General features: G+C 38.8%; 1 protein-coding gene across 3 annotated transcripts in view; it reads left to right on the forward strand.

Moving 5' to 3' along the window:
• The window catches only part of HOMER1 (homer scaffold protein 1), a 151,493-nt gene that overhangs the window by 22,346 nt on the left and 103,667 nt on the right, over positions 1-25,480 (forward strand). For all 3 annotated transcript variants that reach the window (XM_073344146.2, XM_073344147.2, XM_073344150.2), the window contains exon 2: positions 16,277-16,433. In XM_073344146.2, coding sequence (XP_073200247.1) covers positions 16,277-16,433 — 157 coding nt within the window. The remainder of the gene's footprint in view (positions 1-16,276; positions 16,434-25,480) is intronic.

The following is a 25,480-nucleotide window of genomic DNA, read 5'->3' on the forward strand; positions in this document are numbered from 1 at the left end:
GAAAACCCTGAACAGGGTGTAAATTGATTCAGTGTTACTTCCTGAGTCTTAGCCTGAAAAATGACTCTTAAATGTGATCTTCTCCAAAGTTAATGATTTTTGAAACATCAACCTTTACTACTTCACTGCTGATTAAGCGAATATTTCTGCTAAAATGTGCCTGTTCCATGATCTTAACTGCCTTCTCCTTGTCCTCAGGTACCAAACACTTGAATTGTCCTCTACCCCATTGCCAAAACCTCAAGCTTGTATCTTGTTAACTTCTATGATGTAGTTAGGAGTTGTCAGTATAAACATCCACAGCATATCAAAAACTGCAAATATGGAGACAACGTAGAATTGAGTAATATCAAACAAGAGAAGGGCTACTGTACTATATTCATTTTTGTATTTAGTTTATTAAAATCCTTCCTTTTACTGTAGAATTTCCAGTCTGATAGTACAGGAGCTGCAGGATTTAGGTGAAGCTTTCAATAGAGTACAGAGGGCTTTAATCAGCTCTTTCTCTGTGCTCTTACTGTATGCAGGGACTCTTTTCTGATGTCTGAAGGAAATAATTATGGTGGGGAGGTTGTTTTATCAGATCAAACTTCTGGTCACAAAATAAGTTGGTTCCAGACAATATTTCCTGTAGTTTTTGCATCAGTATAAAGTGTCTCTGATATGGTGGTTAAATCTTCTGATTTTTAAAATTAAAGATACTGGGGGGGGGGGGGAAATGTCCACTTAGGTGTATGGAAAAATAAATGTCTACACTGCTAACTGTAGCTTTTGTCTAGTAAATCACAGGTACTCTACCTTACCAGCACAACCCATCTGTTAAACTGGAGAATAGGAGAGATTTAGGCATTAGGGCATGCATAAAGTGCTGCTTTCTGCCTGTTTTTGGCAATTGCAGGTTGTGTAACCTGATTGCTGTAAAAAAAGATAATTAACTTTTTGCTCATGATTTGTGTCAAGCTGCAATAAGATAGAAACTGGAATTAAACACACAACAGCGTATAGAATTTGGTTTTATTAAACAAAACCTTACATGTTTTGGATGCATAAACTTTTCTCAAAACATGTTTCACATTTACAATTAAAAGATTTATAAAAGGAACAAAAGGATTAACTGTAGTCAATGAATTAAACTGATTATTTCAGTTCAGTCTAGGAAAATTTTCAGATATGCTAAGGTGAAAGTGACTGGAGCTTAAGTTTCTACTTGTATAAGTCTCTTGAAAATGAGACAATTTGCTAAGTTACTTTAGGCTATCCTTCAGACTTTTAAAACTAGTAAATATCACCCCCCTCCTAGATTTTATGCATAGACTGGAAGAGAAACAAGTTTTCCTTTTTTAAAAAACAAACAAAAAACTCCCAATTGATTTCTCAACTTTGACTTAGTCCAAATGAAGAAAATCTCTTCAGTAGGCACAGAAAGTGTACTACTGCTTTCAAAAGCTGGTTTAGCACTTCAACAACTCTGGTTTCAGGTCTTGGGTAGTGACTTCCTCCAGTTCAGTGGTATGACTTTCTTTAAAACATCATCCGCAAACATGTACTGCTTGAATGGTTCACCGTGAGTCCTGAAACTTATAGTTGGCATGCTTTCGTGATTATTGGATGCCTGTGTTACAGCAGTAGCATTCTCAGCATTTAGGCATCTACGCTGGAATTTTAGGTTGAGAGTAGTGGCAAGAAAAATGAGGTTGAGTAAGTGCTTGATCCATATGCTTCTTTACTGCCTGCAATTTAACTTTGTTGTTGGGTATTTCTTCAGTGTCTCTTGAAGTTCCTTCCAAATTTCACCAGCATCAGCAGCACAGCAGTTTGTCCAAGGCTATGGAAATAGATTTCAGTATATTCAGCATATCTTTAATCCAATATTGACTGCTTTGGCTGTGATAGTTCCATCTATTTTGTTACAATTTTCTTCACAAATTGTCATCAGAATGCTTCTTAATAAATAGCTCAGAACAGCCAACCACTGAATTTTTCATTGTACATCTTGGGGGAGAATTAGTTTGAAATCCTCCTGCTCTCTTCGGTGTAGCTGAAACAAAGTGGTTGATACAGAAGTATTATGCAGTTCTAACACTTTCCTTTATTCCTTGAATTGTGCCTAAACCTTTGGCTAAAATGTGCATCAAATGAGCACTGTGCCCATATGTTAAAAGTTTCAGGTTCCCTTCATTATCTTGTTCTAAGATTTCTTCTCAACTTTGCGACATTTGTAGCATTGTTTGGGACAATGCTACATATGTGAGTTAATTTTTGTTCACAGTTGTTACAACGTTTACTGCTGCTACTTTTAAGTATTCTGCATTATGAGCATTTCCTGATGTATCGATTGTTTCTGTAAGCCCCCCTCCCTCCCACCCTCGTTGTTGTCACTCAAGCACGTATTACTGGGTCAGTATCTACATTGCACCACACATCAAGACTCAGATTAACAAATTTCCCATCCGTGTTTTTTGCACCCTGTTCAACTTCCTTCTCATATGCTGTATCTGGCAACCTTCCAGCAATGTCTGTTCTATCAGGTGGAATATAGCCTGTTTGTAATGACTGAACCATATCAATGAAATGTTTGTTCTGAGCAAGGTGAAGGGAGAATTGATTGCATAAATATGCTAAGCAATCTTTTCAGCTATTCAGTCTTGTTGGAGTTTGCTGGTCCTAATTACCAACTCATTCATGGTTTTACTGGATGATGAAGAAAGTGGGGGAGGGTGCAGGTAGTTTACTGTCTGATATATATTTATTTAGTTGCAGAACTTCTGGTCACAGCAGCAGATGACTAAAGTTCTAGACCTTGCAGATGATGAATGTACATCTGAACATCCCTGAAACAAAAATGGTAAAAAGGTCTCTCACTCACTGAGTATTACAATTTCTCTTTAAATCAGTGCTCTGAGTAACTGACAGATCCTTCCTAGTGCAGCTGTTTGTACCACTGTTTAAATGATATGATTATTCTAAACCCAGTTTTATAGGGAAAATAACAAATTATAAGGATTATCTAAATCTATTTAAACCTTATCTCTAGCAACATACCAAACAACTTGGGAAAAAACCTCATGTGTTAAAATTCAAAAATGCCTACTAAAACTTCACTTTTAAACAGGAAACCTTCATGTAGAATGTTTTGATTGTATTGAGCTATTAAAAATCATTTAATAAATCCAGTAGTAATAGATAAATACTCCCTCAAGAAACTAACATACCAATTTATATTTTGGATGCAAACATTTTGAAGTTTATAAGCATCTGTGGAAAACACAAATTTGATGATGATCTAAATTACCATTTACTAGCATTGTTAGAAAGGATAGGCAGCCCAGAAGAATGGTTCAAAAATAACGTGACTATCCAGTTGATCCAGATTGTTCAGACATGTCTGCATTATCATCTTCAAAGTTGTTGCCTTCTGAAAAGCATTTTTCTTAATGCTGTTTCATTCTGACATCCAGGCCTTGTATCTCTGTTGCACTGTTTACATTTGGCACATGTTCCTCTTGTAGCCAGGGATACAGGAATTTCATGAAAGTATTCCCAAATATGGTGTTTTTTTATGACCTGCAGCCATGGCAATATTATTTCCTCCAAATCTCAGGTGTTGAAATCAGCACTAGAGGCTACACTCTGTCCCTTCTTTCCACAGTGACCTGCTTTGACACCAGTGTTGCGCCTTTCTGGTTACACAACTCCTCCTCTCCCAGAAAAACAAAAGAACTAACAATCCAAGCCTTTTGTTCATGTAACCCACATGCCTTTTACGCTGCAGTATTTTATTTGTTTATGGACAGAGGGAGACAGTTGAGAAATTATTGGATTTGTGTGTGTGTGTGTGTGCACACGTGCGTACACATGCAAGGAGACAGAGCAAGGCCATTTTACCTGAAGTGCCCAGAACCATGAAGAAGCAAGTTCTGGCAGTTAATTACTGGGCAGATCATTGTTTTTCCCTGAGCTGAAGAATAAGTTTCCATCGTGAATGGAGTCATAAATATTTATAGTTTTTTTGAGAACTGAGCCAATCGGAGCTCAGGTAGGGAGAAGTTATAAAATAGGAGTCTGAAATCACCCAGGTGAGCTCTCTGGATGAACCTGAGGGGATCACATGAGAGTTAGAGGTTGGGATCCAAGGCTTGTCATAACTTTGCCAGTCTCTTGCACCCAGTAGCACAGACCTGGGATCCCCCACAGGATCAAGCCCTTAATACAGCACTTGACATCTTGTGCCATATTTATAAAGCTTGACCTGAAAAGTTAGATGTTTTTCCCCAGATTCTTTATTTATATAGAAAAGCAGCCTTTAATTCAGTCTTTGATAGAGACTTATGGGTACAGCATATTTTATTTTTTGTTTAAATGTTTTGAGAGATTATAAGTAGTTTAGGCCTTAACATATTTTGTATTAAATTCAGATTTCATTTTAAACAGGTTTATTTTTTAAAAGAAAAACTTCTTATAATAAAATAAAAAAAACTTCTTTAAATTTAAAAATGTTCTTTCTTTTTTGTTTAAAAAAAAAAACCCCTATATTTTTATCCATCTTGATAGGAGGGAGCTTTGAGTGTTGGCTGGAAATGAGGTCTTCCAACCATACGGGTGCTGTGAGATTGTGAGGAAATATTGTTTATCTCTGTAGCTCCTGGGGCATCTCTACTTGGCTCATTCTGGAACCCTAGCTGTGTACTTAATTTCTCTTCGTCCTAACAAAGGGGAAACTAATGTTACTCCTTGTAGTTCTATGCAGATATCATTTTGAATATTTGCTGGCTTGCCATGGGAGTGCTCTGTAGGAAGAGGGATATGCTATGTATGCTCCAATTCATCTCATCTGCAAACTTCTCCATTGTACCTGAACCCAAGTGCTGCAACAATTAATATAATTTATTTTAGGAAATATTTATTGGATTTTTAAATTTTTTTCAGTGTCATAAATTCATAGGATATATTAACTGATTTGTTGAATTTTTTTTATTCTGTTTTGTTTAGGGATTAATTTTTTGGTTAGCAGATAAGAAAGCTAGCTATCATTTTTTAAATCTTGGGGGGTTGGCTGGTCACACAGTATTAAAAAAAAAAAAAAACAACAACAAACAACCTCTTTCCCTTTTTAAATTTTTTAGGGCTTTTGGTGAGAACAAAGGGTATGAGGCTTTGTTTGGGATGGAGTTTTGCTGCTGTTTGGTGACTGGAATATTTGCTTTTTACTTGATTAGACTGCTGGATGATACTTTTACTGATTGTAAATTTAATTGCTATAGTATCACTCTAAGATCATAGCCATTTTTATATTTTAATCAAAAGAATAAATTAAAATAAGAGGTAATTCAGAAGTAATAAAATGCAAATAAATGGAAGATCTCCAGATCAATAAGCACTTTACAAATCTTTAAAAAATCAGCAGTTAAGATGTTCTTTATACATTTATTAATGGTAATTCATGAAGGTATTCCAAAATGGAACTGTATGAAGCCAAATGCTTGTCCTTGTTCATATCCTTCTCCTGGTTGTTCACATCTTACTCCCAGAGGTCTCATTTGGTACATGGCACAAGGAAGATGAATGTTTGATGGTTGGCTGGAAAGACAGAGTAAGGGGAAAGTGTTCAGTGAGATGGAACTTCAAAGCAGCAGTCAGTGAAACTGCCATATTCGGCAATTAATGTTGGTCTTGCTTTTCTTTTAATAGCACTCTGGGAGAAGTGATTACACTGAGCTGAAATGGCACAGGATATTTTGGGTTAATGGAGGGAGTGAAATTTTTTTAGTTTGTTGGACCATTCAAAAAGAATTAGAATTTCTGTTTTTATTATGGGGGAGCGGCAGCCACTCTGATATTTAGATTGTCGTACACCTTCCATTGTGTATGTGGTTAAACCCCTTTCCCCTCCCTTATTGTACCTAAGTAAGAGATGCTGCCTAAATAGACAGATAAGGTTTTACAAAATGCAGAAAGACAAACCACATTATATACATGTTCCACAAGAATGTGGAAGCATTGGTAAATGTTTTTGTCTCCATGATGACGATGATGATGTTGCAATTCTCTGTTTTCAGGAGCGGGTACTCAAATTGTATTTAGAATGCATCTTACTAAAAAAAAAAATAGCAGCTTGCATTTTAACAGGTAAATATCTCTCTGAACACTGAGCCTCTCCGTGGGGCCAGGAATTTGGGGGCAGATGGCCCCAATAACCTTACTGCACTACTTAGAGCTCAACAGCAGCATCTGCAAGTGGCACCTCCGCAGCCTCATGAGCAACAGTGAACAACAGCTCCATAGTCAGAGCTGTTGTGTGGAGTTAGGAGACTGGCTGGCTGAGACTCACTAGTGGGAGGACAAGTCTTTCAGGAGGAAATGGTTATGTTACCAGAATTTTGATAGAGAATGAAATTCTTGATAAGATACAATTCATAAATTCAACACACTTCTTATAGGTGCTCTTATAATTTTTACTGCTCAAGATTGTAGAAGATTATGATTATTACTAATCAGAGCCAGATTTAAGAAGGACTCCATCCCACTCTTCCACTGCAGAAGCCTGTGCATAATTTTGGAAATCAGATGATTTTCTGTCCTTGCACAGGCTTTCAGAACAGAGAAGCCAATCTGGGGTGTTATGAAATCTGACAGACACAGAGTGATGATCATCCTTGGTCTAGTTTTGTTAAAGTTACACTGGGGTGAATTTGGTCCATTGCTTATTTGTGTGGGGATGTGAAAGAAAAATTGTCCTTCCATTCGTAGCATTAAAAGTATCTGAATAAAAGTAGCACAGTGTTTATAGATAGATTGAGGGGGAAATGTGGAAACTTAGTCATTTAAGCAGGCTAATACACTATAGAGAAATAGGTCTAAAAATGTTGTCACAAACAGTAGAATGTACATTGATCCACCGAAATATCTCATCAAGACTCGCTTATTCCACAGATGTTAACCTATGTCAGTCAATGCCCTCTCCACTCGCATTGTGTATGTGAAGAGGGGATGAGAATGAATATAAACTAATCACCTCTAGCTTCCAGGAGCTCCTTGTATTCTGTTTCTGTTTTTATACTGTAAGCTCTTCAGGGCAGGGTCTATTTTTATTTATTTTGCACAGTTCCAAATAGAATAAGAGCATTTAAATAAGTTTCAGCATGTTAGTCTGTATCAGCAAAAACAACAAGGAGTACTTGTGGCACCTTAGAGACTAACAAGTTTATTTGGGCATAAGCTTTCATGGGATAAAACCCACTTCATCAGATGCCTATTGTTTTTTTTCCCCTCCATGCATCTGATGAAGTGGATTTTAGCCCACAAAAGCATATGCCCGAATAAATTTGTTAGTCTCTAAGGTGCCACAAGTACTCCTCGTTGTTTTAGCATTTAAATAATTATCTAATGAATGCTAAGCCCACCAGACTATTTCTTGAGAGGCTTTGATATTATAAATCCTTATTTGGTGCTACTTAAATGAACCCAGGGTAGTCACTGCTTCTTCTTCCTTGCCCATGTATCATGCATTTAGCATGTTTTGGGTAGTATCTATGCTAAGTACATAAACACCACCCATAATTTTATTAAAATAGATATGTGAAATCAAAGCTACAGAGGCCAATAAAAAGTAGAGTATTAGACTATTCTATCTAGGAATTTATATGGTTCTCATTGCAGTTTGAGCACCTCACAGTCATTAATGGACTTTATCCTCACAATACCTCTGTGAAATATGGATGTATTATCCCTGATTTTACTGAGGAACTGAGACACCAGATAAATCAAGCACGTGTCGCGGCTCACGCAAGAAGTGTGGCAGAAGCAGGAATTGAACACAGTTCTCTTGAGCCCCACCCTAGTGCCCTCTTCACTAGATGGGCTTTCCTGTGCCTGACATATTGGGTTTATAAGACAATCTCCTCTCTCCCACCACCATGGTCTGCTACCTTCATAATCTACCCTAAAATTGCTAGAAGAGACTCCTTATACTGGCTCATGCCTGTCTTTTATAAGGTTTGGAACCTGGACATAAGTTTGTTTAGTGTTTTGTAAATTTGCCAAAACGTAACCTGCCAATGTTACATTTGTGAGAACTTTTGCATTGGCAGTGAATTTTAAATTGGAATATACACTGTTGAAAAGGTACTTCCTTCTATTTATTCTAAATTTTAGCAGCTATTGACTTCATTCAGTGACCTCTGTCCTCTTGTACGATAGAACAGGGTAGAAGAAGTAAAACTTGTACTATGTTCTTCAAAATACTGAATCCCTTTAATGAAACTCTGTTTTTCCCAGGCTGAGCAATCATAACTCTTGCAATTTTTTTTGTCTTATGTAAGTAAAGATTAGAATGCTAATGCTGTCTGCTGTTTTAGCAACACCTGCTTGCAGTTTCTTTTCTAGTTATTCCTTTCCTCTTTTTGAAATTATACCTTATGGGCTTCCAGAGCATTCAGCTGACGTCATAGTACACAAGCCAATTTTTTCTCCCAAATGCACTATTTTATAGGATTAAATACTTGTAAAGATTCTGTCAGTAACTAGTGGAAATGCCAAAACATTATCAAAAGGATCTACTTTAAGAAAGTTTTCTTATTTTATTTTCTGCATAACTATTTGGTTTCCTGATGTATCACCCATGCAATACACATACACAATTTGTGCCTTTAGTGTATAAAAATGTAAGTGGCCACCTACAACAGATTTCAGTGGCATCACACCTGCTTACAGCAGTGTTAAACTTGGCCCTGTGTGTACATATTAATGTAACTGTATATTACCTCTGTTTCGAGTGGTATACATGTGAATCTTAAGTTAAATATTTTTAGCCTCTTGGTAAAATGCTATGATTTTTTAAAAATTTATTTTTATGAGCATGGTGGAGAAGCGGGGATGACTCTTTATGGATAGGATTTTTAAAAATGCTCAGTGAAATGAGTCAATTTTAAAGACAATGATTAGGCAATGCTGAGCACTTTTTAAAATCCCAGACTCTCTGAGTGGGTGTGGTGTTATCAAATATAGAAACCTAAAATGCCTTTTGCCAGCTGTTTATCTTCACAAACTGACCCCTTCTAATATTTATGTATGTACACGCTATTCTTCTGCTGAAGAGCTGAAGCTACTAGGTGGTAAGATTTCTAAGTCATCATATGTATAAAAAACAATAAAAAAGAAATGCATACCTTTTGAGATGTTATAGATTGTCCTACCCCATAAAAGTTTAGTTGTTTCGCTTGTATTTTAAACATGTAGAGACTTATATACTTAATTGCAGGCAGGTCCACAGATCCAGTAGCGAGTTTTTAGCCAGGTGAGACAGGTTTGTTTGCCTTGGGAAGGGCTGCATAGCTGGGAGCCTTGAGTCTGTGTTCAGCCTGGGGTTTGAGTGGTTAGTCCATCTGTTTAGTAAAGGTGTGGAGCTGAACAGTAAGACTTGGGGTTTGTCTTCACTAGACTGGAATGTGTAAATTCCAATTTGAGGAGACATACCTACCCTAGCTCTGATTGCGTAAAAACAGAAGTACAGCTGCAGCAACATGAGCAGCAGGAGGGGCTTCCTCTCCTTCGTATGTACTTGGGGCAGTACTTCCCATTGCTCGAGCTGCCGCAACTAGACTGCTGTTTTTAGCACTCTAGCTCAATCAGCGCTAGCGTGGGTAAATCTCTTCAAGCTGGAATTTACATCCTCCATTGTCTGGGTATACCGAAAGAAGGTCAGGAGACACTTGATGTGGATTTTAGTCAGGCCACAACTTTATTATATAGATATCTGGGACTACCGGGCAGATAAAGTGTACAATGCAGGCAAATCCATGCTTATTAAAATCATTACCCATGGCTTCCACCAGCCTCCCTTCATTTTCCGTCCAGGTCCCCCCAGCCAAACTATGGCTTGGACCTTACCACCCCCCATAGGAGGGTTAAGGTGGGCTATAATAATTGGAGGCGGGGGGGTGGGGTGGGAAGGTTGGTTCCATGCCATACCCATCATAGGTGTCCCCAAGCCCCTCCCTCATTCTGTTCCTTTATCTAGCACATCCTTTTAAGTCCTTTATCTGGCCATTTATCTGGTCACTGGATGCCTTCCCTATGGAGTACCTTCACTGGACATCTGCCGCACGCTTACAAAATAAGTTGCAACATATAGCCTACCACCTTTTCTTCTTACCAAGAAAGGTCCTCCCTGACACCCGCTGTGGGGATCGTGAAAAAACCTCACTGCACTGAAGCCAATCTGGTGGTGTGGGAAAAATTCCTTCCCAGACCCCCTTAAAAAGGAGCGACTAGCATAATGCTCACAGCAGGCTCAACCTGATATTCACCACCTCTAGGGGAGGGAGGATGGGTGCTGCCTTGCCTGCTGCATGGAAAAAGGGGCTTCCAATGCCCAGGGCTTGCACCTTTATAGCCTTCAAACCTCACATTCCTGTGGGGTGAGTCAGCGTTGCAAAGCTGACCACTGTTCACCGTTTGCAGCAGTTTCTGACCTTGTTCCCACCCCCAGCCATAAAGCACAGCTGCCTTCCCTCAGCAAACCTAGACAATATTCTGCCCACTTTAGGTGAGGTGTGGTTAACTCTACTATACAAACTGGTTGCCAAGTAAACGGGAGCTGTAACAGGAGAGGTTTGGAGAGGGAGTGTGGTTCCTTCTGTTTAGGGATGGCTCCACACTAAGTAGTTGATATGGAGAACAAGGAAACAACTGTTGTGACCTGCCTTGGATGTGTTATTTCCATTCTGCTAGAAGACAGACAAGACCTTTGGTACATGAACTGCAAGTTGACGGCCATACTAGTATACAAAATGTATTGTCTGGAAGTGCAAGTTTCAACACTGCAGCATCTGAGAAAACAAGACTTCTTGGACAACTAGATTCAGAAATTGTTTCCACAACTGTCTATATAAGGGAAAGGACTGGCTATAAAGGAACTGGAGAGCGTGACAACTTTTGACCAAGAGTGGAAGTAGAACCAAAAGGGTTTTGACCTGATTAGAAGTAATGAATCACTGTCAGTTACTCAATGAGTAAATTACTAAGGGGTCTGTCTCTGGAGGAACAGAACTGGGGTGAAAGTAAGTCTAAGGACTTACCGGTACGGGACTGGGCTGGGGCCGGCTCTGGCCCCTGGAAGGGGCTGGGCCTCAGGCAGAAGGGGTGGGGCTGAGGGGGTCAGAGCCAGCCCCGGCCCACCCTGCACCGGTAAGTGCGTCCTTCCCCCTCCCCAGGGTAACAGCGGCAGTCAGGGGCTCTGGCAGCGGTTTAAAGGGCCCTGGGCCCTTTAAATCGTCCCCAGAGCCCCGCCACCGCTTCCCCAGGGCTCCGGCAGCAGGGCTCCAGGGATGGGGCTCCCACCGCCACTACCACCCTGGGCCCTTTAAATCATCCCTGGAGCCTGCTAGAGCCTGGGGAAGCGGCAGCTGGGCTCTGGGGACGATTTAAAGGGCCCAGGGCTTGGCCGCTGATACTGCCCCAGGCCCTTTAAATCTCCGCCCGAGCCCTGCTGCCGCTACCCCAGGGCCCTGGCAGCGGGGCTCTGGCAGCAAATTTAAAGGGCCGGGGACTCCAGCCACTGCTGGGAGCCGCAGGCCCTTTAAATTGTGCCTGGGGAAGCCGATCCACCCCCGGTACGGCGCACCGGCTCTTGCCGGTACACCATACTGGGGCGTACCAGCTTACTTTCACCTCTGAACAGAGAGCTACCGAGGTCATACCTGGTAAATAACCTTGTGGTATGAAGTGAGCAGCTAACAGGAGGTTCTTCATCCATCCGAAGAAGGCAAGCAATATTATTGGTGACTCCATATTAAGAAAAGTGAACAGAGAATTCAAGGAAGGGACACAAGGACAATAAGACAGCAAAAATACAAGATCCTAACTGCAAGATTAGATGGGATTATGCAGTTGTCTGGCAAGTTGACATTGGTCATATACATTGAAACCAATGGCATGGCATCACATGGAACAACATTGATTATGGAAGACTTCAGGGATCTTGGAAGGAAGCTGAAGAAGAAGAAAGTTCAAGTAATCTTGAAGATCGTTCCAGTTCTGTGAGTGAGAGAAGGTAGAAAATACTGCATGTGGGTTGCGTGAATGGTGTGAAGCCAAATGTTTTTATTATGTGGAACATTAGGCCACAATCCACCAGGAGAGAGGGCTGTATGAATGGGATGGTCTAAATGTCATAGGTGAGTCTTCTCTGGAGCCTGGCTGAAGCAGCATGGAGAGCCTTTAAATTAGCAATTCAAAGGGAGGGTGTTAAGGAGACAAGTTTAGTAAAAAATCACTCAGCATGTCATAAAGAACATGAAGAGAAGAGTTTTCAGTTGCTTGTTACCCAGACTCATAGCATTTGTTTATAAGCAAGTGGAATGGGAAATTCTCATTAAGAAACTTGATATAGTTGGCATTATTAAAACTATAAACCACTGGTTACAACTCCAACAATACTCTTCTTCTCTCTGGGGGAAAAAAAAGTCTGCAAGAGAAGAGCAAGCCAGTACTTCTCCACTCTGGGCTATTTAGTGTCCTGCACTCTCTGGAAAGATTGGTAAGAAAGTAAGAGCTCAGTGTCTCATTGAAATAGCACTTGCTCTTTCACCCTGCATCTCTATCAATCTGAATAGTTCAGCATCCATAAGGAGACTTCAAAAACTTTGTCATGACAGTTTCCCTACCTCCAGTCCTGTATCTCTCCTGTGCTTCTGACATTGATTCACCTGGCAATTTTAAACTCAACATTACCAAAGACAAGCTTTTGATTGTCTGTCTGTCTTCATTGTAGATAAGATGATGGAAACACGCCTCCCCCCCCCCACCCACCCACCCACGGTCACTCATGTCATAATCTGTGTCCTTTTTTTTACTCTGCCTCCCAATGGACGCATCCTGGCACTGTCCGAGGCCTGCCACTTCTACCGCCATAATGCCAAGATTTAATCCTCTCTGCTCAGAGTGCCAAGACACTCTAGTAGACTTGACATGAGATGATGACAGTCAACAAATCTCCTGCTGTCTGGCTTTAATGCCAGCCATGTTGCCCCTTCCAGTCCATTCAAAATGTTGTTCATGGGAGCATCTTCCTGGCGCATACCTCTGACTAAGGTGATAAAGGGTCATTAAAAATATTTTAAAATGATGACAGATAGAAGGACAATATTGTTGTTATTGCAGCTTCTGGTATTTTTGGATCCCCTTAAATTCCTAGTTCTACCTACGGTTTTATCCATAGGGTCTGATCCTGCAAGTGGTTTAACATTGACTTCAGTATGAATTTAGGGCTCCCTCACAGGTTTGGTCCGTTCACTGTAGTAAATCCACCTCCTCATGAGGTGGTAGCTAGGTAGACAGAAGAATACGTCTGTTGCCCCACAAGTGTCTGCTCTGGAGCTTAGCAGATTAGCCTAGGTGTGTCTGCCACATGCAGATGAATTTAAACTTATTTTAAACTCGGATACTGTGTCACTTCTTTAAAATTCCACTCGCCATTGCTCATTGTCAAGATATTTCTGGAAAAGAGTTCATGTTCTTAGTAATTAGTAACTGGCTCTTGCTTTACTCCTGGTTTGTGCATTTTAATGAGTACTGAAAGCATCTTCATAATAGTGGAGGAGTAGTAAAAGAGGCAGTTGCAAACGGAAAGTAGGAAAACGATAGCTAGGGGAGGATGGGACTAACTGTTCTTATAGACCTTTTTCTTCCTTTCTCCCTCAAAGAAATCCATGCAGACAGGCATGTAGCTTTTTAACTTTTTGTTTCAAAATTTTCGAGGTCTCAGAACTCACTAAATTGAAACCCATGCCGATCTATATATAACAGTGGTGGTTACTCACTTCTGCTGTCATATGTAACAATGCAATAACTTTGGGGGAAAAAGTTATTTAGCTGTGAACTTGTAGAAAATATTTCATCTATATTGCACATATGTTGTTTTTCAGCTATATGACTACAAAAATGCTCTCTAAGAGGTTCTGATTAATGATAGTACATCAGTTTGATATACTATATACATAAATACCAGAACTAACTTTGTTCAGGTTTCATATAGTTTGTATGTGTGGGCCTGCTTTTAGGTAGAAGATAGGATGTTTTTCAGTCTTTCTGAAATGTTAACCATCGATGGATCCAGTAAACAATCAGTGAATTCTGTGAGCATACATACAATATAACTGATGTGCAGAAAAGCCCCGAAATCCGCTGCTTAATACACTGAATACTGGTGCCAAAACTGCATGTGTGTGTTTAGGTAGCTAAAGCATATATTCTTCATCACCCGTGGCCTACGCTGTTACTGGAAGAAAGCTCTCAGAAGAGAGGTTTAACCAGCTGAAGCCATGACTCTTGTATACAGTTTTTAGAGGCAAGTACTAACACAGTTAGCTGCTGGTTGTATCTGAATGTCTTAGTAAATATAAATGTAAGTAGCTCCTATGTTATGTACTTTATGCTTTAATGCTACTATCGATGGATACAAAAGACTTTATTTTACTGGAACTTTTGAAAGTCTTTAATGTTGAATGACTAATTGAGATTCTATACCATTTCCCCTTAGAAATAACTTGAGGTGGTAGGTAGGTAGACAGAAGAATATGTTTTCAATAGTTTTCATTTGTTTTTGGAAGCAAAGATTTATACTAATGTAATTGATTTATTGACAAATGCCCCTTGCACATTCTATTTAGAATAACTTTTGGTCTAGCTAAAAATTAAGCGTGCCAGCAGAAAACAGGGGCATGGTTCGGGTTTTTGATCTTTCTGAGAAGGCTAGTTTTTCATTTTAGACGCTGCAAGAGATTCTAATCAGCAGGATATCTGGGCAAAATTGTTTGTCACAACTAGTTTAACCAAATAGGGCTGTGCTCTTTACTACTCTGTTTAGCTACTATTTCTTTCTTGCATGGATTAATGTACTGTATAAATTGGGTGGTTTTTGTTTTTTTTTTTAAAGCTTCCTCTCTTTTCTCTTCTGGTGAACAGACAGCTTTACAACAAAAAAGATAGGAAGAGCAGTCTTTCTTTAATTTACAGAAAGCATTAAAAACAGTCAGTGCAAGGAAACTTGATAGGCACTGTTCTGTACTTAACAGTAAATACCTACAGTTTACATACTTGGGTACTGACTCATGATATATTGGAAAAAAATCCTCCATTTTGATAGAACTGAATAGGAACATAGCTCCTGTGTGGTATCTGGCCTCCTGTTCTTATAGTAGTTATCAGTATATCTAAAAGTTGGATTTATGATGCAAAATTATTTTTCCGAATCCCAAAATGGATCTTTTCAAAATAGCTGTTTATAAAGATTTGTAAAATTTTTGTTTTTTATGGCTTTTAAATTTCTGAACACTGGAGAGAACTGTATTTGTGCCATTGCAAAATTCTATTGCATTAAATTCAGGCGTAGATGCAGCAAATTTTGTGTCAGGTGTTGAATGAGGGCCATAAATTTAAACATGATATGCTAGACAAGTGGAGTAAGTGAAATGATTCAGAAGGAAGGGATGATATGAGGACTGATGATGAGGAAAATGAATTTTAGCTTCTGAGTTCAGCCGCTGTGTTTTGGTCAGGGAAAACAGTCTTTCAACCCCATGAATCCTGGGGAAGGCATGACCTAATACTGTGGATGCAGTGGTGTCTGTGTGGAGGACTGGCATCCTGTACTGATCTGTCTCATGTTCTTCCCAGACTTCACTTGGAACTGTGCTGCCACTGGCTAATTACATGGTTCTGTTAGAACATTCAAGTAATAAACTCCAAAGGATGAGGGTTTCACAAACATGTTCCTATCACTAATGAATGTCATCTGTAGCTAATTAAATCGAGCAGGCCAGTTCAGTTTCAGATGATAGACCATTACTGAATAATCAGAGTATTAAAAAGTTTAAGGGAAAAAAAGGATTTGAAGTCAATGCACTCTACAATGTTCAGTATACTGAGATGTAATTACACTTGTATTAATGACTGCCAGTGTTTAAAGGGGTAGACAGATGGAGGGTGGGAGCTGAGGTGGTGGTGGATCAGTGATGAATCTATATTTAGATATCTACTGTATATCCTTTTTTATCTGACTCTACAGCTGGCCACTGATTTTGTTTTAAAAATCTTGCCCTTCTCTGTGTTAATGCACTTAAAACTGCTGTATCCCACTTCACATAACAATTTTTGTGGAGGAAAAATACACATGCAAAGTAAAATATGTACATCCCGATAGTCAGAATTGCCAGATCACTAATGTAAAAACCATGCTGTGTCCAAACCAGATTCATCACTTTTACTTTCTGTCCTGCAGGGAACAACCCATCTTCAGCACCCGAGCTCATGTCTTCCAGATTGACCCAAACACTAAGAAGAACTGGGTTCCCACCAGCAAGCATGCTGTTACTGTGTCCTACTTCTATGACAGCACAAGAAATGTCTATAGGATAATCAGCTTGGATGGCTCAAAGGTAAGTTCTGTTTATTTTAAGATTGTTTACTTTGACTTGCTTGATCAACTTTTTAACTCTGTTTCAGTCTGGCATATCTCACACACCTTCTTAGAAATGTGTCCTACCTACGTCACAATCTTTCCCAAAAGGAAATTTATTTTTGGAGTTTTAAAATGGGAACACTTTTATTTACAGTGTTTAATTGTTCATGAGAAAATGCTGCTGTCAATACATTAATATATAAACCTATTACCAAAGTTCAGGAATTGCCTTTTCGTCACTGAGCAATCTCAAAAAGTGCATTTACTGTAAAAGATACTGGAAGTTACGTGTAGGTAATGATCATATCTGTTTTCAGCTTTGTTTTCTATGGAGTATTAATGTAACTAGTTCCTTAGCATTATGAAAGACATCTGTTCAGTTATCATAATCTCTCAGTAAATCCTTGTTTGGCATATAATCCTCCATTTTCTGCATAGGAAAAATGGTGACTTTTCTCCTATAATGCTTTCAGAAGTAACCTCTTTTATCAAAATTCAATACATATTTTGATTAGGCATTGTAAATTGTCTAGTACCTGGATTTAGAGGACTAAGAGTCAGGAATCTTGTTCTATTGTGTGATGTGAACAATATCCATCTGTAAAATACATATTAGAATACTGACATGGAGCTGTGAGATTTTAAATGTTTGTAAAGTGCTTTGAAATCTGTGGGCTAAGGGTACTGTGTAAGTGCAAAGTATAATTCAAAAATTAAAAGCTGGAATTTTTCCCAAAAGTCTTAATTTACAAAAAGGTTGCAACTTCTGCCGGCTTCACTGAATTGAAAAATAGGGGTATAGCCAAAAAAAACCCCAAGAATTTAGTGGCACAGATGACTTGTATCTTAACCAAAGTTTTAAGGTCTATTCCAATGCTAATTGCATGATGCAGTAGAGTTTGTTTTAATTCCTTAATGAATGTTCTGTATTACTTGGGGTTTACTGTGTTTTGTAAAACTTTGCCGGGTTTGTCAGTGTGGTCCAATGGATAGAGAACCGTAGTAGGAGTCAAAAACTCTATTTGGATGAGCTTTCATGCCCACATGAGTTCCCACTGAAGTCAACAGGGTGTTGCATAGTCACAGAGATCAGAGGGCAACCCTAGTAAAATAAATTTGCATACAGATTAATTTTGAATAAGTCTAAATAAGTTCTGACCAAAATTGACGTGGTTTCATATCAGACATGTAAGGTGAACAAAAGCCTATACACAAGAGAATTCTGAAAAGTACAGTAGATGCAAGTATAGCTTACAAATGTTTTTATATTTACACTGACAAAATAATAAATTAAGTATGAATAGTAATATGACCATATTTGCTTCAAAGCTCCATTTACGTGGTATTAAGATCAGTTTGCTTAAATACCCAAATCAACATAATGCTCACATCTCTATTGACAGCTTTTTCTGCTTTGGATTTTATTTGGTTCTGATTTGCATAATTAAAAAAGCCACCACCTTGGGAGGTAGAGGGAGACACTAAAGTAGTGCAAAATTCTTATGAATTGAGTAGTGTGATTTGCACAGAGTGCAGTTTCTAGAGTATTTTCTTATTTTAATAAAACCTAAAATGTGAACCTCTGCATTTCTTAAATAACATTCTTGATCTTTTAAAATAAAAAATGAAAAGCTTATTTTTGTAGACACCTGTAAGGTTTTTAAATGGATGTTTTGTTTGACACCACTTTAGGCAAGTTTAGAAGGGAGTAGCAAAAGAATTCTAGCAGACTTCTCTAGTATTTATTTTAATTGCAGCTACAGTACTCTACTTAGCCATTGTTCACACAGAAGGGAGAATGATGCATGGCTTTATTCCTGACTCTTCTACAGACTTATTGTGTGATCTTAAGTCATTTGGTATCTCTCTCCATTTCGCTAGCTGTAAAATAGGGATAATGCTTCTCTACCTCACAAAACTGTTAAGCTATAATTCGCTAATGTTTGTAAAGTATTTGAAGATCTCAGATGGAATGTGCTATGTAAAAGCAAAGGTAGTAATTTAAATCTGTTTATACCTAGATTTGTTTCATCTGTTTGCAGCCCTAATCCTTATTCATATGTCCACCATTTTTTTCCTTTATGTATAGAGGCTTCATTGTGTAAAAGCATCAACAGTCTCAAAATAATTGTTGAATTGTATTGTCCAACTGCTAGCATTCGAAGAGTGTAATATCTACATTTATCTGGGTCATTTCTTTTGTGTATTTACATATGGGGGCAGCTCACACTAATAATTATCATTTCCTCTTCAAGCATTCCATCAATAATATGGTACTCATTGAGATCGAGGTAGAAAATACATGGGCTGCTGTTGCTATTTATTTTTTACTTTACTTTATCTTGTTGCCCAGAACCTCAATCAGGATCAAGGTCCCATTGAGCTTGGTACTGCTGCAAAAACTGAAATTCACACATTTTACCTGTGTAAATAAGTCACTAGTGGAAGATTGAATCTTAAATTCAGGATATTTTCCAGATATATCTCTACAAATTAAGCTATATTTTACCTTGTCCATCCCCCCCATTAAGTGTAAGTGTGTGTGTGGGGGGGGGTGTATAATATATTGCGAAGCACACAGTTCAGATGTCACAAAACATTAAGTTCAAATCATATCCAGCTTATATCTCTGCTACTTGGGATAGAGCTGGGTGTCAATAACCAGGGCCAATCAGAGTAGGGGGGAAGGCGCCAAGAGGGCCATATGGCCTGGGCCTCAAATTTAGACACTGGTTAATTTTTTGGCATTTGATAAGGTTTTTGCTTGTTTTTATGTGCATCCCTATCAGACAAAAATGTGACCACTTAGAGCTGCAAATTTAAGCAAATAAGAGTTGTGATTTGGTAAAAGACACAATTTTTTAAACTGTTATAGATTTTGTCATATTGAAGAGTTAAAACTGTTCATAAATATTAATAAAAATATATCAGTTCTGATGGCACAAGATTAGACCGTGATGAATGTGTCCTCTCAGATCAGCTGATTCTATAAACAAACCACTACTAGTGGCTGGTGCTGGATCCAGTGCTTGTTGAAAGGTAGTGAATTGTTACATTTTAATGTCTTTAAAGTTTTACATCTAGTTTACTAAGGAATTATTTGTGTATGAGAATTTTTCATTATTATCTTCATATGGTGGCTAAAAGAGGTGGTTGGTTGGTTGAACCCTAGCTTGGTAGCTTGGCTATCATCGTAGGCTATAGACCCAGATTCAAGGTGAAAATTTGTGAGGACAATCTTGTACAATGAGTTTCGTGAGGAGACACATTTGAAATTTTTGGACATTATCCCTCTGTGTGTATCTTTCTGCGTTTACTATCTGTCTGTCTATCTATCTGTAGTCATCCCTTTTGTCTTCAGCTCAGCTTGTTATATTATACTGTTGCCGGCACCCAGTGCCAAGAGGCTGAACAACAGCTTGAGTGGTTCGTTACCCGGTGTGCTACACCCAATAATCACAACGGGGTGGAGAAGCAGAAAAGTTTATTTGCAGCTGCAAAAAGGTACAGGGAGAATAAAATCTCAAATCCTGCACCACAGAGCAGGAAGTTACACAGGCTTTTATACATCCTTTTTCCCAGCATACTTATCCAATAGCAAGCTGCCCCAAGTATCCATATAGCCAGCCAATCCAGTTCCCAGCTAGTTCCCTGATTCTCTGTATCATTTGTTAAACTTTACATAAAGCTGCTTTATTCAGCATTGTTCTTTCATATCTCCCCTGTTTGGCCTTGCTTAGTTTCAGGCAGTCTGACTCTGCAACATACTGTTGCAGATTCTCAGCATAACTGCTGTGTGTGCCTCCAGGCGGGGAGGGGCCAAGGACACTTGGGCCTAGTACGCAGAGCTGCTGCGAGTGCCTCCAGGCAGGAGGGGGGGCCAAGGACACCAGGGCCTAGTGCGAGGGGGCTTCATCGACACTCGTGGTCTTCCATCCCCTCGAGTTACCTAGTGGCCATGCCCCAGTGTTCCCAACAATACCTTGCATGCTTGAGTTTTGATTCAGTGATAAGGAAAATAACCTGTTTCATTTTGTGTTCTTAATTAGTATTCCTTCGTTGTAAGTCTTTTCAGCATGTGTACCATTCAGCATTTGTGTACATGTTTACAGTAGAAGACTTCAAGTGTAGATAAGATACTTATTTACAGTAGAATATTTCAAGTGTTCATAGGCTACATATTGACCAGATAGATTACTATGAAGAGGAGATTTGAAAGTGTTGCAAATAAGAGAGGGCGAAAACAACTGAGTGAAACAGCTAAGAGCTCAAAGCCAATAACTTCATTTTTCAAACCACTGGAAAACACACCTTACCCAACAAACAATGCTACAGATAATGAAAACTCCGCAGCTGCAACAGGTGATATTACACTGCCAATACCTGATCATGAGGACAGTAGTCAAGAAGGTGATGTGCCAACAATAACAAATGCAGCAAAAGATCCTGTGTACGATCCAGTAGCTCAACAGCAACAGGAAGATGTAGATCTTACGCAGCAAGAGCAATTCATGAGGACTATAGGTATGACTGTGACAGACATTGGAATTATTGACAAGAGCAATGCTGCCAGATGCAATCTTTTCTTCAAATTAGTTGTTTTGAAATTCCAAGTAGCATTCCATGAGATGCTGATAATCATGCTTTCCGTACTCATCTGGTGACAAAAACTCTTCCAAATGGTGAGACCTGCACAAAAGACGGTTTTTCCGTACTCCAGCATAATCAATCTCTGTACTGTGCACCCTGCTTCCTTTGAACAAAAGTGCTGCAAATGCTTCAGTTCTCTCTGATCAGTCAGGATGGAGCATCAACAGAGGTTGGAGGAAGTTGAAAGACGGAGAGTTCAACGTGTCACAAAGAAAACTATGTTGCATAGAAATCAGCCAGTAGGGCAGCATCAGCTGAAAGTTCAGCTGAGAATTTACTCTTGACTGAACTCTCTACAGAAACTAATAACTGGAAAAAACTTCTTGAGCGCATCCTGAACGTCATCCTTTTTCTTTGAGTGGGGATTGGCTTTCTTTGGTTCCAGTCAACGTATTGGCGATTGTGCAAATGGAAACTTTTTCGGCATTGTTGAGCTCCTCAGCAAATATGACCCACTTTTATCAGAGCCTGTAAACATGTTCAAGAATCGCAAGAGAGTCAAAAGCGCATGCAAGTCCATTATCTTTCCATGCACATAAAAAACGAGTTTGAGCTATGTGGGTCATTCATACAAACAACTATTCTCAATGAGATTTGAAATGCCAAGTATTTTTCAATTGTTGTTGATGCCACTCCAGATTGTTCTCACAAGGAACAGACTGCTATGGTTATTTGATATGTTAAGATTGTAGACGGCTCAAAATTTTCAATTGAAGAAAGGTTTATTTTGTTTGATGATTTCACCTGAAAAACTGGAAAAGAAATTGCTGCTCAAGTACTAGCAATTCTAGAAGGTTTAAAGTTAGATTTTCAAGTCTGCATTGGTCAAGTCCAAATGAGGAGCACAGAATATTGGCATTTCATCTGAGTTCTCCACCAGTCGCAACTTACCTACTGAGTCTGATGCCAAGCAGCATTATAGGGTCAGTGTCTTCCTTGTCGTCATTGACTGACTCTATTCAATTAGGTCTTACATGTCGATTTGAGTCTCTGCAACCAATTTGTACCCTTTTTGAGTTTCTTTGGCAATCCAACAGATGGGTAATGAAAATCTAATTTCTGCAGCTGAACAATTTCAGCAACAGTACAACAAAGAAATCTCAAAAGATCTCAGTGACAAGTTCATCTTCCTCAAACAAATATATTCCATGAACTTTAAATTGGATTGCAAGCCAAAGGCATTGCTTCAAGTAATACTCAAACTTGGACTCTCTGGTGCATTTCCTAATATCATAATTGAATTACGTATTTTTGTCAGTTTGCCTGCATCACTGACTTCAGGTGAATGCACCTTCAATGTATTGAAGCAGGTAAAGAACTATCACTGTTCAACTATGGGACAGGAGCATTTGAATGGGCTCGCCATGCTTAATATCAACTGTGACATTGCACAAAAGGTAGATTTTTTCCCCCCTCAATAATTAATGCATTTGCATAGAAAAAGGCTAGAAAAGCATTTGTTAAATAAATAAAAAAATCAAATTATGTCTTTCTCTTTTTGGTGCCTTATTTTGTTTTCATGTGTCATTTTTTATTTTTATTATGGCTAAGGGCCTCAAAAGTTGGAAGTGGCCCGGATCCCTCTGGACCTCTGAGGGCCTGTCAATAACATTGTTGTCATCTGAGGTTGTAGTGCTTTTCTCTATTGGTCAGACAAATGTTAAATTAGAGGAGGGAAAAAGTCTATAAAGCTTAGTTCTTGGAGATGCTTGAGGTAATACCCTGCATTAAAACTTCTTTCTTTAAGGAAACATACCAAAAACTTCCTTTTGTACCTTCATTTTTTGCTGCATCTCTGAAAGCTCTCCATGTACCTTGGCTACTTGAAGGACACAGGAAAAATTTGTTACAAGTCTAATTATTGAATCATTCCTATACAAATCTTAGAATCTCTAAGGGTGTTTTTATAGAAAATTTATTTAGTTTACTTCTGCAGCATTCCCTTATTTCCCTTCCCTGTTTGCCTTTCAGTTCTTTGTTTCTTCAGGATGTGTGAAAAAGCCGAAGGGAGGAAGTATCTTGGGTTATCCTAGGCACCTGCATAGAAGAGTAAGGAGGAATAAGGTGTTCCTTTACTCTCCTATAAACTATTCACATTGTGGGGACATGGAGAAAAGCCTCTGTGAGGCTGCTATTCTTCCTCTGGATGCTGGAAGTGGGCAGAGCATTGAGTGGTTCTGTGTGTAGACCAAAAGGCATGGCTATCGATTGGAATAAATCTCAGGGAATATAGAAAGTAGTGTGTGCTTTTGTTGCATGCAAAACACACGGGCAATCCCTACTAAGACCATGTGTGGTCCTTTGAGTGGCCTGTACAATGCCTTATATTGGATCATCCATATGAGGTATGGAATAAAAATGAATTTTTGTACTGATTGTCTGTCTGAGGATATTCAATCCCAATTTTCACTTGAGCCTCTTCTTAGTTTGTCACTACCATTCATTCCAGTTATCTATTTGGATTTTGTTACATAAGAATCAGGTTTTTAGTGTACTAAGAATATAAGAATGGCTGTACTGGGTCAGACAAATGATCCATTTAGCCCGGTATTCTGTCTTCTGACAGTGACTGGTGCCAGATGGTTCAGAGGGAGTGAACAAGTCAGGGCAATTTATCGAATGATCCACCCCCTGTTGTCCAGTCCCAGCTTCTAGTAGTTAGAGGTTTAGGGACACCCAGAGCATGGGGTTGCGTCCCTGACCATCTTGGTTAATAGCCATTCAAGAACATATCCTCTGTGAAATTTTCTAATTCTTTTTTTAACTTAGTAATATTTTTGGCCTTCACAACATCCTCTGGCAACAAGTTCCACATGTTGATTGTGCATGGTATGAAGTACTTTCCTTAAGTTTGTTTTAAAACTGCTGCCTATTAATTTCATTGTGACCTCTAGTTCTTGTGTTATGTGAAAGTGTAAATTATACTTTCACCACACCATTCATCATTTTACAGATCTCGGTTATATCTCTCCTAAACTGAACAAGCCACCTTTTTAATCTCTCCTTGTATGGAAGCTGTTACAAATCACTAGTCATTTTTCTTGCCATCCTGTGTACTTTTTCCAATTCTAATATATCTTTTTTGAGATGGGGTAACCAGAACAGCATGTAGTATTCCAGATGTGGGCGTACAATGGATTTATATAGTGGCCTTATGATAATTTCTGTCTCGTCTATTCCTTTCGTAATGGTTCCTGTCATTGTTAGCTTTTTCTAACTCTTGCACATTGAGCAGATGTTTTCAGAAAACTAGCCACGATGGCTCCAAGATCTTTCTTGAGTGGTAGCAGCTAATTTAGACCTCATCATTTGTATGTATAGTTGGGAATATGTCTTCCAATATGCATTGGTTTGCATTATTTTATGTTCTGTTAAGGTGTTTCTAGTCTAGTTCCTTCTAGTTTTTCTCCACCTCACCAAGTAATAATCTTGGAGTATGTCACTCAAAAATAAATTGTGTATCTTCCTTCCAAAATTTGCTCAAGAGGTAAATGTTTCATACTTACTGCTACTTTACCCTGTCTGACAGAGGCGTACCATTTTCAAAACTTTAAACCCCTGCTATTTCACTACCAGCATAATCTCTAAAGATGTTAAGATCTTTCACCCTAGTTAAAAAATTTTGTTGTTGGGCTGCTACAGTAATAAGGGCCATGAGCAAATAAGTTTCCTTGAAAGAAGACAGGAACAAGGAAAGACCAGAATAGGAAGAGATGGTGAATGCTGGGAAAGTATGAACCTTCTGTCTAGCAGTCCACATTCTCATATTTAAAAAAGGAATTTAGTTAGAGAGGTAAGAAAGTAAAGGGTATTTTTTTAAAAATAAGGCCTTCCTATTAAGTAATATGTGAGGTTAGATACAATTTAGGCTACTATTGAGTAAACATTCACTTCCTTATATTGAGGTGGGTAGCAATAGCTGGCTTCTGTAGCAGTCTTTATTTCTAATCCTGAAGAAGTTAACCTTCATGTTCAGGAACTGATCAGGCTGCAGGTCATACTCTTTCTTAAGAAGCAGCTCTACATCCAGAGCCAATTATATTTTTTAATTCAGCCTTCTCTAATTTCCAAGCTGTAACTTCCACACACAATGGTATCTGGACTGTATATTAATAAGATGCTTTTATAAAATGCACAAAATAAGGCCTAAGACACACCCCATCATCCAAAGCACACCCTTCTTCAGTTGAAGAGAGGAAAGAGTAGATGGTTTATGTAGCATTGTTACTTTAAACCAGTGGACATGACTTCCCAATTTAATCAGGTTTTGCTTACTCTGAATCATGTGGAGGATGATGATAAACTTCAGTGCAAAATGATGATCAGTTCTTCATTTAGTCTCTGGCAAAAGTCTAAAAACAGGTGTCCTATAGT

Source organism: Lepidochelys kempii, chromosome 5 (genome assembly GCF_965140285.1).
Source record: "Lepidochelys kempii isolate rLepKem1 chromosome 5, rLepKem1.hap1, whole genome shotgun sequence".
Classification (NCBI taxonomy): Eukaryota; Metazoa; Chordata; order Testudines; family Cheloniidae; genus Lepidochelys; species Lepidochelys kempii.